The sequence below is a fragment of the Pavona decussata genome, unplaced genomic scaffold, assembly GCF_977016875.1.
Source record: "Pavona decussata unplaced genomic scaffold, jaPavDecu1.1 SCAFFOLD_245, whole genome shotgun sequence".
Taxonomy (NCBI): Eukaryota; Metazoa; Cnidaria; class Anthozoa; order Scleractinia; family Agariciidae; genus Pavona; species Pavona decussata.
Genome location: NW_028145650.1, coordinates 175,001 through 191,631, shown reverse-complemented (window position 1 = coordinate 191,631; position 16,631 = coordinate 175,001). Strand labels below are relative to the sequence as shown.

General features: G+C 41.1%; 1 protein-coding gene across 5 annotated transcripts in view; it reads left to right on the top strand.

The window, feature by feature from the left end:
* The first annotated feature begins 4,037 nt into the window (after window positions 1-4,037).
* LOC146457146 (DBH-like monooxygenase protein 1) overlaps window positions 4,038-16,631 on the top strand; it is an 18,342-nt gene continuing 5,748 nt past the window's right edge. Inside the window, exons 1-3 of one of the 5 annotated variants that reach the window (XM_085092255.1) lie at window positions 4,038-4,456; window positions 5,988-6,137; window positions 6,616-7,765. In XM_085092255.1, coding sequence (XP_084948381.1) covers window positions 4,160-4,456; window positions 5,988-6,137; window positions 6,616-6,945 — 777 coding nt within the window. In that variant the 5' untranslated portion in view covers window positions 4,038-4,159 and the 3' untranslated portion in view covers window positions 6,946-7,765. Of the gene's footprint in view, window positions 4,457-5,987; window positions 6,138-6,615; window positions 7,766-16,631 lie in introns of those variants that run through there. The other 4 variants (XM_085092256.1, XM_085092257.1, XM_085092259.1 and 1 more) reach the window with 4 other exon arrangements.

Genomic DNA, 16,631 nt, shown 5'->3' with positions numbered 1-16,631 from the left:
TAAAGACTTAAATGCAATTGCTTATTCCAAACAAATTAAACGTGATCTACTGGCAGAGAAACAACTAAATTAACCGTATTTGTAACTACACGGCGTTATGCTGTTCCTTTTTAAGCTTCTGTACCGATAACCTTACGAGTAACTTGTCTGAACATTTTTAAAAAAAATATTTTTATTAAAAATAAAAGTAAAAAAATAATAATAAAAATCTTTTGTTAAAAAGACTTTTAGCTGATCTTTACGGTACACTTGTAACAAAAAATATCATAATCTTCTTTTATTAGTTATTGTAACTTATTCTTTTAGTTCTTTTTATTTTAAATCTCTTCATTTTTGGTTCCTCCCTGTCATTCATTTTTGAACATCATTACGTAATATGGAGGCCAATTAGAAAATCGGATGGTTAAACTTTGCCTCCATCCTCAATCGTTACCTATTTATTTAACGTTACCGTTATTTATGGCAGACAAGCTTTATGGCCAAGAAATATTGACCTTCTGTCTTTTTGTGCTCGACCAGGAATTGCTTCCAAAAACCGAAACTCTCTCTCTCAAGTTCAGCACAAATGATCAACAACCCAGTTTACCTTTCCACAACTGCTCAGTGAAGTACACAGTTACATACTTATGATCATACCATAACTGGTAACTTGTTTTATGTGACGGAAATACCCTTTGTCCATTGTCCTTGCCTTGCCCTTCCCCTCTCTCCTTGTCTTTCTCTTCCTCCAAGGTAAGGTCTCGCAATAATTTCGCCCAGATCTCGAAACAAAAGAGCTTCTTGCGTAATTAGCACACTTACGTAATTACCCCTTTTCCTAAAGGAATGTTGACCACTAAGTAGAGGCCAGGGGCCTGTTTCTCGAAGGTCCCGGTAACTTAACGGGCCCGATAAGTGTCTTTGGTGATAAATGTTTCTTAACAGAAGTCAATGTTTGTTAGCTTTGAAGACTAAATTTTAAAATCTTATACTTCTACGAAAACATTGGCCAAGTACCATGTCTGTAATTACTTTGTAATCGGCGAAAAAACATTTAAAAATATACTTATCGGGCCCGATAATTTACCGGGACTTTCGAGAAACGGCCTCCTGGTCTGGAAAAGGGTACCAGAAAATAAATTATTTTACAATAGAGTTAGGATTTGAAGAACCAAGTTGCAGGCCCCCACAAAAAATTCAGGGGAGTCCCCCTCCCCCCTTCCCCAACCCGCTCGGGATGCCGGGCAGCAAACGAATAAATTTCTACAGGCAAAACAAACTTTTTCTTCTCACTTCAAAGTCTTCACCTTCTTAAGCAGTGATCGCTTTTTTAGTTGTGGAGTCGAATTATTTACATTTAGTTATCCAACATCATGGACGACCAGAAAGAAGGGGCTTTGCGTGGCAGTAAGAGTGGCATGGCCTTGATGGCAATGAGGCAAAATCTAATCGCCACGCAAATTTCAAGTGAATTCTTTTTCGCGCTGAAAATTCTTAATCCTGGCACTGGAGGAACTGCGGAAAAGATCTTCCATTCGTACTGATTTACTCTACCACCGATTTCATTGATACGCGACCCTCGAATAAAAACTCCCGCGAGCATTTGACGATTCGCTTCCGTCAATCATGCGCTCCTTATATGGTGTTATGGGAGTGCCGCTCTTATTTTCAAAAAATGTGGCGGCCACTGTGTAGCCTGTTCGGTCGACATGATTGCTTCTTATTCTTCAAATTTACGTTGGCGAGTGGTCTAATTGCTCGTGCAGGGGTTGAGCATCGATTGATGTAAGCCACACTGAGGGCTTCTTCATATGAGCCCGGTCGACCGGGCTGGCTCGGTTTCCGAGATCTCGCTTCGCCACTCTTTTCTCTACCAAAATTTCGATGTGTTCATATCAGAAGGTGGGCTGGCCCGGTTACCGAGATCTCGGTTTTTGCGACCGAGATCTCGGTAACCGAGCTGGAAATTTTCCTCATATGAACACTCCAGCCCGGACACCGGGACTGTCCGGGACGAAACATTTTCAACTGCGCATGGCTTGTAAGGTCGCTAACAAGTCGGAACACGGTTCCACGGGTATTTTGGGGGCCATTTGGACATTTTTCATCTCGGTAACCGGGATTAAATTTTCCATATGAACAGAAGACAAAATTCGTCCCGCTTACCCGGCCAGCCCAGTTACCGGTACCGGGCTCATATGAAGAGGCCCTGACTGTCTTTCCTCTTGCGTATTGAACTGAGCCATCCCTGTATTTCATCGTCGTACACTCCTGGATATTGCTCGATTACTCTCCTTATAAACAATACGTCATGTGCTGTAAATAATAAAAGGCAATCAATTTCATCTACTGCATGCTCGTTTATTTATGCCGATTTATGCGATTCTTTTTTCACAACAGATAAAAATAATACATTACCAAGAAGTGATGACGAAAACTCCCAAAAATTTTGCATTAAAAGCGGTGATTCTTAGGTGGAAACCCCCGGCGGCTTGCCTATACCCAAACATGGGTCAAGTCAGGAGCCCATTACCATTATCCTGGTCAAGTGCCCCCCCCCCCCCCCCCCCCGGGCAGTTCAAACGCCGAACTTTTCATGAGCTGAACTTACTTTGTAATTTAAATTAAGGTCGGCCCAAATCACAAAAATACCGCCTTTTGATTCAGACGCCGAACTTTATTAGCCGAACTTAATTTACTTGAAGCAAAACCAATCGAAATGTCAGCGTTTTTTTTTATTTTTAATTTTTTTATGTGAAATTCGTTATAATAATTTATGCATTAGAGGGGTATCGAATGGTCTTTGCGAGAATTTGCGAGCATGCGAGCAGTGTGTTTATTTTTGCGAGCACGAGCAGTTGTCAAATTTTTCTTGCAAGCAGCGAGTATTTGAGAAAATACAGATGGCGAGCAGCGAGCACTTTAGAAAAATACAGATGGCGAGCAAGGAGCACTTCGAATACTTCGTAAATTTTCCGCTAGCCAAAATCTCTCTATTATTAATAGGATACGTTGCTTTGCGCCCCCACCCCCCCCCCCCCCCACCCCTGGGCAGTTCAGACGCCGAACTTTTCATGAGCCGAACTTACATTGTAATTTAAATTAAGGTCGGCCCAAATCACAAAAATACCGCCTTTTGATTCAGACGCCGAATTTAATTTACTTGAAGCAAAACCAATCGAAATGTTAGCGTTTTTTTTTTTCTTGCTTTTAATTTCTTTATTTGAAATACGTTATAATAATTTATGCATTAGGTTCGGCTCATGAAAAGTTCGACGTCTGAATCAAAGCCGTTCCAAAGCCGAAATTTCCGGCTGAGCCAGCCAGGAAGTTGAACCAGCCGTTCTCAACTGATTCAGACGCCGAACTTTTCATGTACTTAATTCGAGGTATTAGGTTCGGCTCATGAAAAGTTCGGCGTCTGAGCCGGGCCTAATCGACAAAAAGTGAAGAATCCGGAGAAATATGGTAAAATGTCAATACTCTAAAAACAAACAGTACCACGCGAAACTGTACGGATCAGTGGCTTTCATCTATAGCGATCAAATATTTAGACGTTTGAACCATAGCGTTCTGTTTATTTCAAACTTGACAAAAAAGCAAATATCGCTACAGAGGAGGGTTGAGGGGGATGGGGAGAAAGGGGGTGAGGGCCGGGATGGTGGTACTCAGAAAAATTAACAACAGGGAGGCACCGACTTCTTGACTTCTTGAAATTAGAATTTTTTCCAGTGGACTTTATTAGGGAGAGAAGCTTTAAGTAAGGAGTTAATTACGCTTTTATGTGGAGGAGAATGGGTTTTTGGCAAGAGAGGATGAAGGTATCGTCTCTTGGTTTTTGGGGATAAGCTCTGGGCTGCCGACTTTTTTGGGTCGCCATCCTGTCGTGACATATTAGAGTTCTCTGGGGATAACAGTATCCTCTTTCGGCTTCTCCCCGTTGCTAGAACATCTAAGTACCACCCCCCCCCCCACCCCCCCTCACAACGCGGGGTGTAGACTTCTTTAAAATGCAAATTAATTTAATGCATGTAAATAGGTGACAAACTGGCAGTTGCTGTCAATTTATAAGGCTTCACCTGGCGTTCACTGCACAATAGTTCTGAGTATTCGGAACAGAGCTGACATCCTCCAGTTGCTCGGATTGAGAATTTTCACAATTGGAACAAAACCTGCATCCATGGCATTCACAGGCAAAATCTGCGCTTTCGTTGTACTGGCCGTTCTTGCTTATGCTGTTCACGAAGTCCATGCGGATATGCATACTGGGATGATGCACTACGCCAGTGTTACGGACGCTGACGGCAATTTCGAGTTGAAGTGGACCTACAAAAACAACACGCTGCATTTTAAAATGAAGTGCAAAGGCCTTGGATGGTGTGGGGTCGGATTTTCCACGGTAGGCAATGGTACAGACATGGTACAATATGATATTGCTGTTGGTGGCGTGGCGGCTAACATGACGGCATATCTTCATGTAAGTTTATCAACTATAAAGACACTATTTTAAGCGCGGTGATCGAATGCGATGAGCGCGGTCTTTTTAACCTTGTTTCTGCCTCCGGTATTAATCGGGCGCTAAAATTTTTATGTTGAATTACTGGGAAACGTTCGCTAGGGAAACTACATCTAAATCGATACTGTGCAAAACCTCCCTAAGGCGCGTAATAGTGGCAACACCCATTCCTTTTAACTTCGATTTAGTTACCAACGATGAAAGTAAAGAGTTTTTTACATGTACACATACTAAATACAAAGGAGAAAACAAAGCGAGTGATCGAGCACAATTCATACATTTCGGTCGCATCTTCTGGTAAGACCTAAAGGAAAAATAAAGACTTCTCACAGTAATTTTAATCCTTTCTTTACTGGGGCGTTTTCTGAATTCGCAAGGACACAGCACAGCGAAATCTTTTAGTAGGAATACTGCGTCGTTTATATTGGTTATAGGTCTGCGTATGAAACCGCCAAAAAATGTGGCCTCATTAAAAATACGAGCACCTGTGCATGACTTGGCGAATTTTTACTAATTTTTCCTTAACGTTATTCAAATTACTAATGCATCCATACGACAACAGAGAGAGCATTAATGTCAAGACTTACACGGCTGGTTTGTTAAAATGGCTCGCTCCTTAACATCTAAAATCTACATTCACCACCAAACCGTTGAGGGGACAGTCCACAAAAACAGTGCAATTTACGTACGTATTTCAACTAACAAAAATAGAAAGTAAGATCTAAAACAGGAAAAACTGTTCCAGAAAAAAAAAATGTTCAAATCCGTCTTGAAAATTAAATAGCAGCTGAAGTTATTTCAGATCTAATAGCTCGGATGAAATAGTTGCACCCGACCGGTGATTTTTGTTCTTGTCAGCCTGCGTTAAATTTTTGGTAGAGAAAGTGATTCCACCAAATGATCCATGCAGCCACTTCGAAGCATTTCACCCGCATCCAAGCAACTCAGTGTTATTCAATAATTCGCTAAAACTGCACACGCGGTGACCGACTGAAAGTTGGAGCTTTTTTGCAGGGCTTTAGAAACAACAACTCGATAGCAGTGACACTTCGAGTCACCTTATTTCACCTCTGTGTTCCGAAAACTGCTTTACACGGAAGCTGAGCATTAACCAGAGATCTGTCAGGGCGCAATGAAAAATTAAAAAAGGAAAACTTTATTGATGTGTCGTAGCTTTTATAGCGTACTAGATTGTACGCTAATTGGAGACGCCTAACTGCTTTACATTATAAAAAATACATACGATCGGTCAATACTACTATCGATGTGTTAAAAGACGTACTTCACATTATGAAGTATACATAAGTGATCGATCAATACTACTAATAAAAATAATAAAACTTATGAAAACTTATTAAAATAAATAAATACGGAATCAATTAGGCGTAACAGATGATAGCTACCATGATCTCAAACTTTTGTCAAGTGTTTCAGATAATAATGTTTCAAACCTTTTTCTAAATTGCAAACTCATCCTCTTGTTTATTGACAGGATTACTGGAGCACTGGTACGTCAGCACCAGCGAGAGATGCAAACCAAAACCTGACCTTGGTAAATGCTACACAATCCGGTGGATATAGCATGGTGGAGTTTTACAGGCCTGCCATGACTGGAGATACAGCCAACGATGTACAGTTCATGGTAAGTAACGAACCTAAGACCTTCCGATTATTCGGATGCACTGAGCTACAGCCGAGACTGGTGAAAGCTACGGCCATTAAACTAGGTTCATGCATGCGACAACAATCCTGCATACTGCTAGGGAGTGTGAATGTCCATGAGCGGAATATGTGGAAGAAAATGATGTCATGTTATGTTTTAAACCTGGCTCGGGTTCTTCAAAGAGCGGATATAGCTGTCCCGGCCCAGCAGATAAATCGCTATCCAGTGGATAAAATGTACTCCAACCATCACATTTTATCCGCTCACTGGATAGAGTTATCCGCTCTTTGAACAACCAGGGCTTGGTGGAAAAATGATAGATTTCTACATTTCTCGGGCCGATTTTACCCATCTACCCAGTTTATAGGCAAAGAAGATTGAATGGCATTTCTTTCACAGCTGTTAGATATTTCACAATTAAGAGTGTTGATGATTGTGTCCCTCTTTAAATTTATAGAATACCACTGAAGTTTGGATGATGTACGGTCTGCACGGCACCTTAGACGCCGTTATGGGTTTTTCACCGTCAAATAAACACACTTCCAGAAAACGAATCGGAACGCCAAGCAAGTACAACCTGATCATGATGGCAATGAACGCTGGAATGCAGACGCCAACGCCAACGCCAACGCCAACGCCAACGCCAACACAAACGCCCTTGCAAACACAAGCGCAAACGCCAGCGCCAACCCCAACGCCAACGACAAGTGCAGCGAGTCAGCTGGGATTACGTGTTGTGATGTTTTCCATTCTGTCTCTGGCTAGCTGTGTTTTGTCTAGTTTCTAAGACGCCACAAGTTTTGCTTTATTTTGTGCAACGTGTAAGTTAGAGTAGTCCGCCTACGCAGCCGTTATTTGTGTCGTCTCGCAACGCTCCTGTAGGGAGGAGCGTTGCGTGACGACACAAAGAACGGCTGTGAGGGAGATTAAACTTAAAGTGGCAATGTCACCTCAGTAGTAGTGTTACTTTGGAAAAAACATTTGTGACAAAGGAAACGTTTAAATAATGGTCCAGTTCTGTAAACGATTACTTTATCAACTAACAGAAGTTAGAGGTAATACTGTTTAGCTGCGGGTGGCTAGGATGCAAATGGATTGAAACTTGCCATCAAGTATTGTCTAGTTCTTCCAGCCTGTACTGGATAAATCGCTAGACACTGGTTACTATGTGTCCTTCCTTTGATGGGCGTCGTGAACTTTTTTCTGTTCATTGCTCTAAAAGCAATTGTTGTTTGAGCAAAGTTACATTGCTAAATGTTTGTTGCAGTTTTGTCTAAAACACAGCAAAATCCTAGTGACAATGTCCCTTTAAATTAGATTAGTAAGTAAGAGACACCAAGCTCATTAAGCCTAAGTGAAGCTCTCAATTTGCCTTCGACTTCGCCAAAAAGAAGGTAGTTTGGCAACCTGGCGTTCGCCGGAGTTCTTCATTTTCCCTTTAACGAAGTTTCTCTTTCTGAAATGGAGGAAGCTGTTCAGGAGGAACTTAACTGGGCGGAGTTTAAAGCGGGAGAGAGTGAATACACGTTAATTTGTTAATGACTGATATTGTATGCACTGTTAAAAAATAAAAGCTGAAAACTAAATTGCGAAAACACGAAACTCAACCGATAGTGTGAAATTAAATGTGTACTTGAAAATTTCGTTAGACCGCGCCGTTCTCAGTGATCTACAAACTGTCTAGCCTGCCGGCTTGGCAGTTGTCCCCTCTCTCATCAGGAGCTCTGGAGGTATGCGAATCGAAAAGGACTAAAACAAAAGTATTTTCCCTTCTTCCGTCCCCGAAAGCTTTCGTTCCCTTCTCGCACTTGCTTGGTAGCCAGCAAGCAGATGCAGCAGGAATGTCAAACTCCTTTTTAACAGAAACTGGGTCTACAACTTTAGCACACAGGTAATGGAGGTTGATAACTCCTTCAAAGAGTTTCTTAGTGAAACTGATAAAGATTTCATTTTCACAAAAACATCTGCACATGTTCTTTTACTACAGTCGGACCTCTATTAAGCGGCCACCCTTCATTCAGCGGCCACTTTCCATAGTCCCGAATTATTTGCCAGTAGAGTGCTGTATTCGATACCTCTGTTAAACGGCCACCTTTATTAAGCGACAGCGGCCACCTTTTTGCAGTTGCAAGTTTAGTATTTATTGGGTTTTCTACCTCTGTTAAGCGGCCACAAATTACCTTTTCAAGCGAAATGGTGACTGATAACATGAAGGTGAAATATTTTGAGCTAAAATTTTTACAGACTGTTGATGCAAAAAGGTCTAAGAAACTTGATCTTTTGTGACATAGATTTGCAAATTTTTCTGTACATACTCAACGCTAAAAAATAATGTACTTATCGACCACGTACTCTCTGTGTTAGAGCTAGAACTTTGCACGGACTTGAAATGCGCAAATACAGGGCACCTAATGTTTTGTTCCAATGATTTTTGCACTTATCCTCACATATGTTCACTTTTCAACATGCGCTTTGCTATATAGAGGCAATAAAATTGCGTTGACTGCCATTCCTACCCAATTTATGTTGTACCTCCTTTTGCCCAATGCCAACGCGCGCTTGCCCCGCTTGGCTTAAAGGAAACGGAAACGACTGCTACGCAGGCTACCTATTAAACGGCCAGTTTTCAAAGTCCCCAGGGCGGCCGCTTAATAGAGGTCCGACTGTACCATCAAAACTCTGCCGGCCAAAGGCAACTGGATTAGATAAGACAGTCGAACCTTCCTTTGCGACTAACTCTCGTAAGCGACCACCTCTCACTAGCCAGGGTCCCAAAAAGGTTTAGGGCTCCAGGGCTCCGGCATTAAAAACGCTGGGCGCCAGGGCTCCAAGGCGAAAATTTCAGGGCTCTAGGGCTCCACATCATCTGCTTTAGGGCTCCGGGCTCCACTCTGGTCTACAATCTTGATATGTAAAAATTCTATTTTTAACGCTAAATCAAATACGGAAATAAAAAAGTCAGCAATTCCGATCAATTTTTTTAACCCAAGCAGCTTATTTAACATGTTTAAATGGGGTTGACAGACCTGCACGACTCCCGCTGTGTGCCCATTGTGTTGATAAAAGCCTTTATCATGAGTTTTGCTTTAACAAGCTTTGCTTTAGCAAGCGATTTCCCTTTTCTATAAGAGATCAAGGGAGGTTCCTTGTATATCTCTCTTAGTAGCGGCTGGTTTTGTATTAAATCATGCCATTTGTCATGGGCTCCTGCATTTGTCCATTAGAACATTTTTCAAACACGGCAGTGATGGTTAAAATTGTGTCACGAAGGGTAGAATTTTTTTTGTGCGCTTTCTGTTTTTGTGTAAGAGCGTTCTTTCTTTCTGCGAAGTTAACTTCGGAGAGGATTTTGTCCCGACCAGGTTACTAGGATAACCTCTCGATGCCAGGCGTGTTTTAAAGTTTTTAATGTTTTCCTTTAAACACTAGTTTAGAAGATTTTGTCCTCAGAAGTCTAAGAGCTTCTCCTTTAAGGAAGCGTTTTTTGACGCCTGCTGGTTGGCAACTGTTGTAGTTTGTGTACTGAAATGTTTCAGTAGATTTGTAATGTGTGTGCACGTCGAAAATCGATTCTTTCTCGAATCTCTCTCCCTTATAGACTGTTGTATCCAAGAATGTTGTTTCTAATTGTGAGACTTCAGCGGTAAACTTTATGAAAGGGTGGTACGAATTTGCTTGCTCAATGAAATGTTCTATTTCTTCTTTGTTTGTATCCCACAAGCAAAATACATCGTCAATGAACCTTTTCCACTTTAGTGGTTTGTTAACGCTTTGCCTTAAGATCTCCTTTTCTATAGATGCCATAAAAATGTTGGCCAAAGATACTGCCATTGTAGTGCCCAAGGCAGTTCCGTGTGTTTCCAATAGTCTTTCCCGTTAAATTGGAAGGAGCTCTCCTTCAGTATAAGGTTGAGCATTTTTCTGAGGAAATTTGTAGCTATAGGAGGGTTATTGGCATGAAAGTTCTCGTATGCGTTGCATACTATAGTGATTCCTTCCTCCTATGGGATATTCGTGTAAAGGCTAGTGATATCCATTGAGACTAGGTAAACCTTATGAAATGTGTCGTTAATCTTTAAGATACGAGTCCTGTATTTGTGCTATTGGCTGAAGTAGTTTGTCCATGAATGATGATAAGCGTTCTGGTGGGCCATCACACCCAGATATGATAGGTCTTCCGACTAATGTTTGTGAATTTTTGTGAGGGTATTAAACACTGGGATTCGAGGCGGATTTGGTGTTAGGTTAAACCATATTCATTTAACCGTCATTTCGTCTATGTACCCTGCTTGGTCAAGGGCATTAATAAGGTGTTTAACTCTCTGGGATGTGTCTCTAACCATTGGTTTGTCTAGTGGCTGATAGTTATTTCTATCATCCAATTGTTTCTGTCCCTCTGGCTCATTGATTTTGTTTTCTCTGTTCATAACGACGGTTCTTGTGCCTTTATCTTCTTTTTTGAGAATATTTTCTTTGTTGTTAATAAGCTCCTTAGGACAAATTCTTCTAAAGTAGTGTTTGAGAAAAACATTAAAAACTTTAAAACACGCCTGGCATCGAGAGGTTATCCTAGTAACCTGGTGGACAAAATCCTCTCCGAAGTTAACTTCGCAGGAAGAAAGAACGCTCTTATACAAAAACAGAAAGCGCACAAGAAAATTCTACCCTTCGTGACAAAATTTCAACCATCACTGCCATGTTTGAAAAATATTCCAATGGACAAATGACATTTAATACAAAACCAGCCGCTGCTAAGAGAGATATACAGGGAACCTCCCTTGATCTCTTATAGAAAAGGGAAGTCTCTTAAAGACATGCTTGTTAAAGCAACACAATGGGCACAGCGGGAGTCGTGCGGGTCTGTCAACCCCATTTAAACAAGTTTAATATTTAATCCACTTTTAAATAATAGGAGATAATACAACTGGCTGCTTGGGTTTAAAATATTGGTTGGAATAATGCTGACTTTTTTCAGTTTGCGTATTTGATTTAGCATTGAAAATAAACTTTTTACATATCAAGATTGTAGACCAGAGTGGAGCCCGGAGCCCTAAAGCAGATGATGTGGAGCCCTAGAACCCTGAAATTTTCGCCTTGGAGCCCTGGAGCCCTGCATTTTTAAGGCCGGAGCCCTGGAGCCCTAAACCCCTTTGGGACCCTGGTTTCTGAATTTTTGTGAGGGTATAAAACACTGGGATTCGAGGCGGATTTGGTGTTAGGTTAAACCATTTAACCATCATTTTCTCTATGCACCGTGCTTGGTGAAAACCCGAACGTCAGGATGGAAAGGGTCTTGAATCAGCTGAACAGTAAACAATATAATCTATTAAGGACTGGGTAAGCATTGAAATTATTAATCTTCATCAATTATTATTTGTATCTTCAAAATGATCTGTCAAGTTTTCTTTTTAATTTGTTGTAACTGATACCTGCGAGCAAACTGCTAAAGAAGCGTCCGGTTACTATAAAGTTGATTTAGTCGCGCTCACTACAATTATAACAAAGTTTTCATTAAATTCCTAAATACGTTGTTGCATATCATTGTAAACTGAGATAACCGCGTATACTTGTATTATGTACTGTCCTCTCTTCAGATTCTGTTTCTTTATGCCCGTTAACACGCACAAACTAACACAAAAAGGCAGTAATCAAGAATCAATGCAATCTGGGAACTCGAATGATCAAACTTGAAAATGCTAGGCTCCGGGCTCCGCGCAAAATTTCTATGGGCTCCGGGCTCCACAGCCAAAAAAGGATCAGGGCTCCAGTCAGTAAAATGATAGGGCTCCGGGCTCCACAGCAGAAATTTCCGGGCTCCAGGGCTCCAGGGACCCCCCCTTTGGGACCCTGTTTGTTGGAGAGCACTGCTAAATCTTCACCGCTCTGTAAGGAATGCTTTCGCAAAGTGGAATCATTAATCAAGCGAACTAAGGACTTTGAAGGTGGCAAACGTGAAATAACTGAAGTGCGAAACTTGTGTAGCCGTAATAACTGTGGGCTCGGAAATTTCCAGCGCACAATCTGAACAGAGTATGTGCCAGGGTATGTGCATTGCGTATTAACGGTAACTGGTTTTGGAAACCGGTCAGTTTCGACCAAAAATCTGGTCGGCGGCTACATGAGAGAACGCGTCGGGGGCCGGCAGAGGTCTCTCTCCCTTCTCGCCGTCAGAGACCTCTGCTAGCAGGGAAGTATTTAAGGTTATTTTCGTCCTAAACAGGGTCAGGGTTTCAAACCCCCAGCGGCACCCCTATACCAAAACATGGGTCAAGTCAGGAGCCCATTACCAAGTGCCCCCCACCCCCCCAGGTAGTTCAGACGCCGAAATTTTCATGAGCCGAACTTACATTGTAATTTAAATTAAGGTCGGCCCAAATCACGAAAACACTGCCTTTTGATTTGAACTTAATTAGCCGAACTTAATTTACTTGAAGCAAAACCAATCGAAATGTTAGCGTTTTTTTTATTTTTTATTTTTTTATTTGAAAAACGTTATAATAATTTATGCATTAGCTAGGTTCGGCTCATGAAAAGTTCGACGTCTGAATCAAAGCCGTTCCAAAGCCGAAATTTCCAGCTGAGCCAGCCGGGAAGTTGAAACAGCCGTTCTCAACTGATTCAGACGCCGAACTTTTCATGTACTTAATTCGAGGTATTAGGTTCGGCTCATGAAAAGTTCGGCGTCTGAGCCGGGCCTAATCGACAAAAAGTGAAAAATCCGGAGAAATATGGTAAAATGTCAATACTCTAAAAACCTACAGTACCACGCGAAACTGTACGGTTCAGTGGCTTTCATCTATAGCGTGCAAATATTTAGACGTTTGAACCATAGCGTGCTGTTTATTTCAAACTTGACAAAAAAGCAAATATCGCTACGGAGGAGGGTTGGGATGGGGGGGGGGGGGGGAGAAAGGGGGTGTGGGCCGGGATGGTGGTACTCAGAAAAATTAACAACAGGGAGACACCGACTTCTTGACTTCTTGAAATTAGAATTTTTTCCAGTGGACTTTATTGGGGATAGAAACTTTAAGTAAGGAGTTAATAACGCTTTTATGTGGAGGAGAATGGGTTTTTGGCAAGAGAGGATGGAGGTATCCTCTCTTGGCAGGAGCCATAATCAGGGATGGAGACCGTAAGCGTGGGCTCCACGCGTCCCCATGTGTTGTACCAAAAAATCTATTTTTAGAAAAAATTGCGCCACCCTTCACGTCATAAACCCGCGCGGATACACGCAAATTTGCGTGGGGCTCCTAACTTATATGGAAAATGGACGAAAAAGTCCAGTTTCGACAAAATTACATAATTTGAAAAAAACATTGAATGTGAAAATAACATTTTATTACCCTGTACATGTTTAAGTTCCTCCGTCGAACCTTACTAAACTACAGCTGTAAACTAAAACATTGGGGACAACTCCAGGAAATTCTCCTGGCTGAGTAGAAAACATTAAACCTTACAGTACAAATATAAAAATATTCTCCGCAATGCTGATGTATATATAAACTTAAATTTTATTCGAGAAGTCGGTTTCATCCATTTATTTCAAATTGGTGGTAATTCCTTGAGGAGACGAGTTAAGGCCATCGTCTAAAACGTTTTCTACGCGCTCACTGGCATGAATATTCGGCGCTTCCACCAAATTTCGTAAACTGTTATTTTTTCGAGTGTAATAAGCCAGCCAAAGTTTAGCATAACAAACTTTTAATGCCGAGTGCCTGTGAAACAGGCAATGGTTAAACAAGTTAGGGATTACCAAGCGAAAGGTTAAAAACAATTCAGGTTATTGGCAGAAATTACCTAGTCAAGCTAAAAGCTGTCGAATTGTCCAAGGGACAAGAAAGCAGAGTATGACTATCTGTCGTGGGTCGTGGGTCGTGGGTCGTGGGTAAAAAAAAAATTAAATAAATAAAATAAATCAACTAAAATAAATAACTTAAAAAAACCTGGGTAAAAGTCGTGGGTAAAATAATTAAAATAAATTATTCAAAAACCTTCGTAAAGTGTGTGCAACTTCGCTGACAACTGCACCTATCCCTCAAGCATCGCGGGCTCAAGTCTATTTTTTTTTACTCGAAGGCTTCAGGTCAACATGGATAACAATTTCAAGTTTCCATTGGCGTTTGCCAGCAAAAGAAAAAAGCTGGAGGCGTTTGATGGGCTCCCAAAATTTAAAGCAAATAATCTAAAAAAAGGGCAAGGCTGATTTCACGGTCAGGGAAGTATATTGGTCCTTGCAAACACAGTTTATCACTGGATTTTCCCAAAATTTAGCTGGGACGAGATTCTGATTGGTACAGAGTGCCAGAGAACTCCCCCCTCCCAGATTTGCTTCTTTGGCAAACTTAGCCTGCGAGCAAGCTCTCTTGGGGAGAGAACACTTAAAAGAGCTTGATCGCAGGCGAAGGCAAACTTCCTTTCTGGTGTCCGTTTATTCTGTGGAATTGGCATGGGGTGAGGGAGGACAGGGGTTAGGTGTGTACTTGGCGGGGGTAGGTCGCTTCACATATTTTGTTCCTTTCTTTCTTTCGTAATTTTTTTTCCCAAGACATTTTAATTAATTCTCAAATATTAAAGTGTTGGCCTGTGTTCTGTGGATCCGCATTTTAACCGACTGTGCGGGTGGGGATTAGCAGGTAATTGAAATATTTCATAGAAATGAGTAATCTTACACTGTACTTATATTTTCATTTTTTATTTTTTATCCAGAAAATTCAGATTAAATCCATTTTATTGACAATTTTGATTACTTAATGAACCTTCTTTCAGTTCCAACGTTTAAAACATTTAAGAAATAATTCTTCGTCTCAACTACCTGCTGTTGAGAAATGATGACTCACACAACTAAGACACCACTTGCGACAAAGATTTGAAAGACCTTCATTTTAGTTGGTATCTAATTTTTGACACTTTTATTATAAGGATCTTTCCACGCGGTAAACTAAATTTTATAAGAGAGATTTAGCATCTCGTATACGTGTAACGCGAACGGCAAAAATGACCACCTGACCACAATTTTCCCGCCATTTTCGCCTTTGCCGGTTCTACGTGAAAACAGGCTATTTCGCGTTTGACGTCTATGTGAGAACTACCAAAGTATTTCTTTCTTTTTTTCTTATACATATCAGTAGTTAACTGTTGAAAATAAGTTATTTATTTTAGTTGATTTATTTAATTTATTTAATATTTTTTTTACCCACGACTTTCACCCACAACATTTACCCACGACCCACGACCTCTACCCACGACCCACGACCCACGACCCACGACAGATAGTCATACTCCAACAAAGCTGTAAACATGTTCTTATCTGGTCTTATCTGTTTTCACTCTTTCTTTTTTTTCAAGCTCGCAGGATAAATTTCCTTAACATCAAACTAGCAACTTTAACCGTCAAAATAAGCTAATAATTCGTAAAATGCCTCCGGCAGAACTTAAGAACTGAAGAGGTGAAACAAAACTACTGGTATAGACAAACGACAAGTTTTCATGCATGTCCGAGGGATTGAAAACAAATATTAATAAGCTAAAATGACAAGATATTTTTTATCTTATTTTGAAGACAGTATGTATCTTGACTAAAACCCAGAAACCAATCCAAATGTTTCAACTCGGTGTCGGTCACAGTCAAATGCATCCTCCGCTGTTTTACATCCCAGCATCAGACAGAGTAGTAGGCTTTGTTTATAACCAAGAAACCAGCTGCGGTGAGAAGGTATAATTTTTTAGCGTATCTTTTTTCCTGGTTAGAAAGTCCATCCATGTAGCCGGTTGTTGTTTTGCTAATTCTTCCTTTGCATGGCCACGGAACTTGATTCCAAGCAGCAAAAAGCTCTTTTACCAGTTCAACATGAGCAAGAAAACAGTGAAAGCTGACAGAGTTCAACATTCAACATTCATTCAACTGAAGCACCACCGTTTTGCCGCCTTTTTTACTTTACTGTAAGAGTCATGTGATCAATATGCCGCTTATTCTTACTTTCCCCGTCTTCTCTCAATTGTTACCTTTTCGTTGTGAGAGTCTAAATCCTAAAATGTGGGCACCAAGGAGATATTCCCTGGCAGAATTTTAAAACTTGGACGCCATTTTGAACTGGTAGAGAAAAAATTCAATTTCTCCACGCGCGATCCTGGCCATTTACACGCGTGCATGCACGCGCGTATGGCGCAATTTTTTCTAAAAATAGATTTTTTGGTACAACACATGGGGACAAGCCCACAAGTCAAAATGGCATCTCGTTACGGTCTCCATCCCTGATTATGGCTCCTGCTCTTGGTTTTTGGGGATAAGCTCTGTGCTGCCGACTATTTTGGCTCGCCTTCCTGTCGTGACATATTGGAGTTCTCTGGGGATAACAGTGCCCTCTTTCGGCTTCTCCCCGTCGCTAGAACATCTAAGTACCACTCCCCCCTCACCTTACTACGCGGGGTGTACACTTCTTTAAAATGCAAATTAATTTAATGCATGTAAATAAA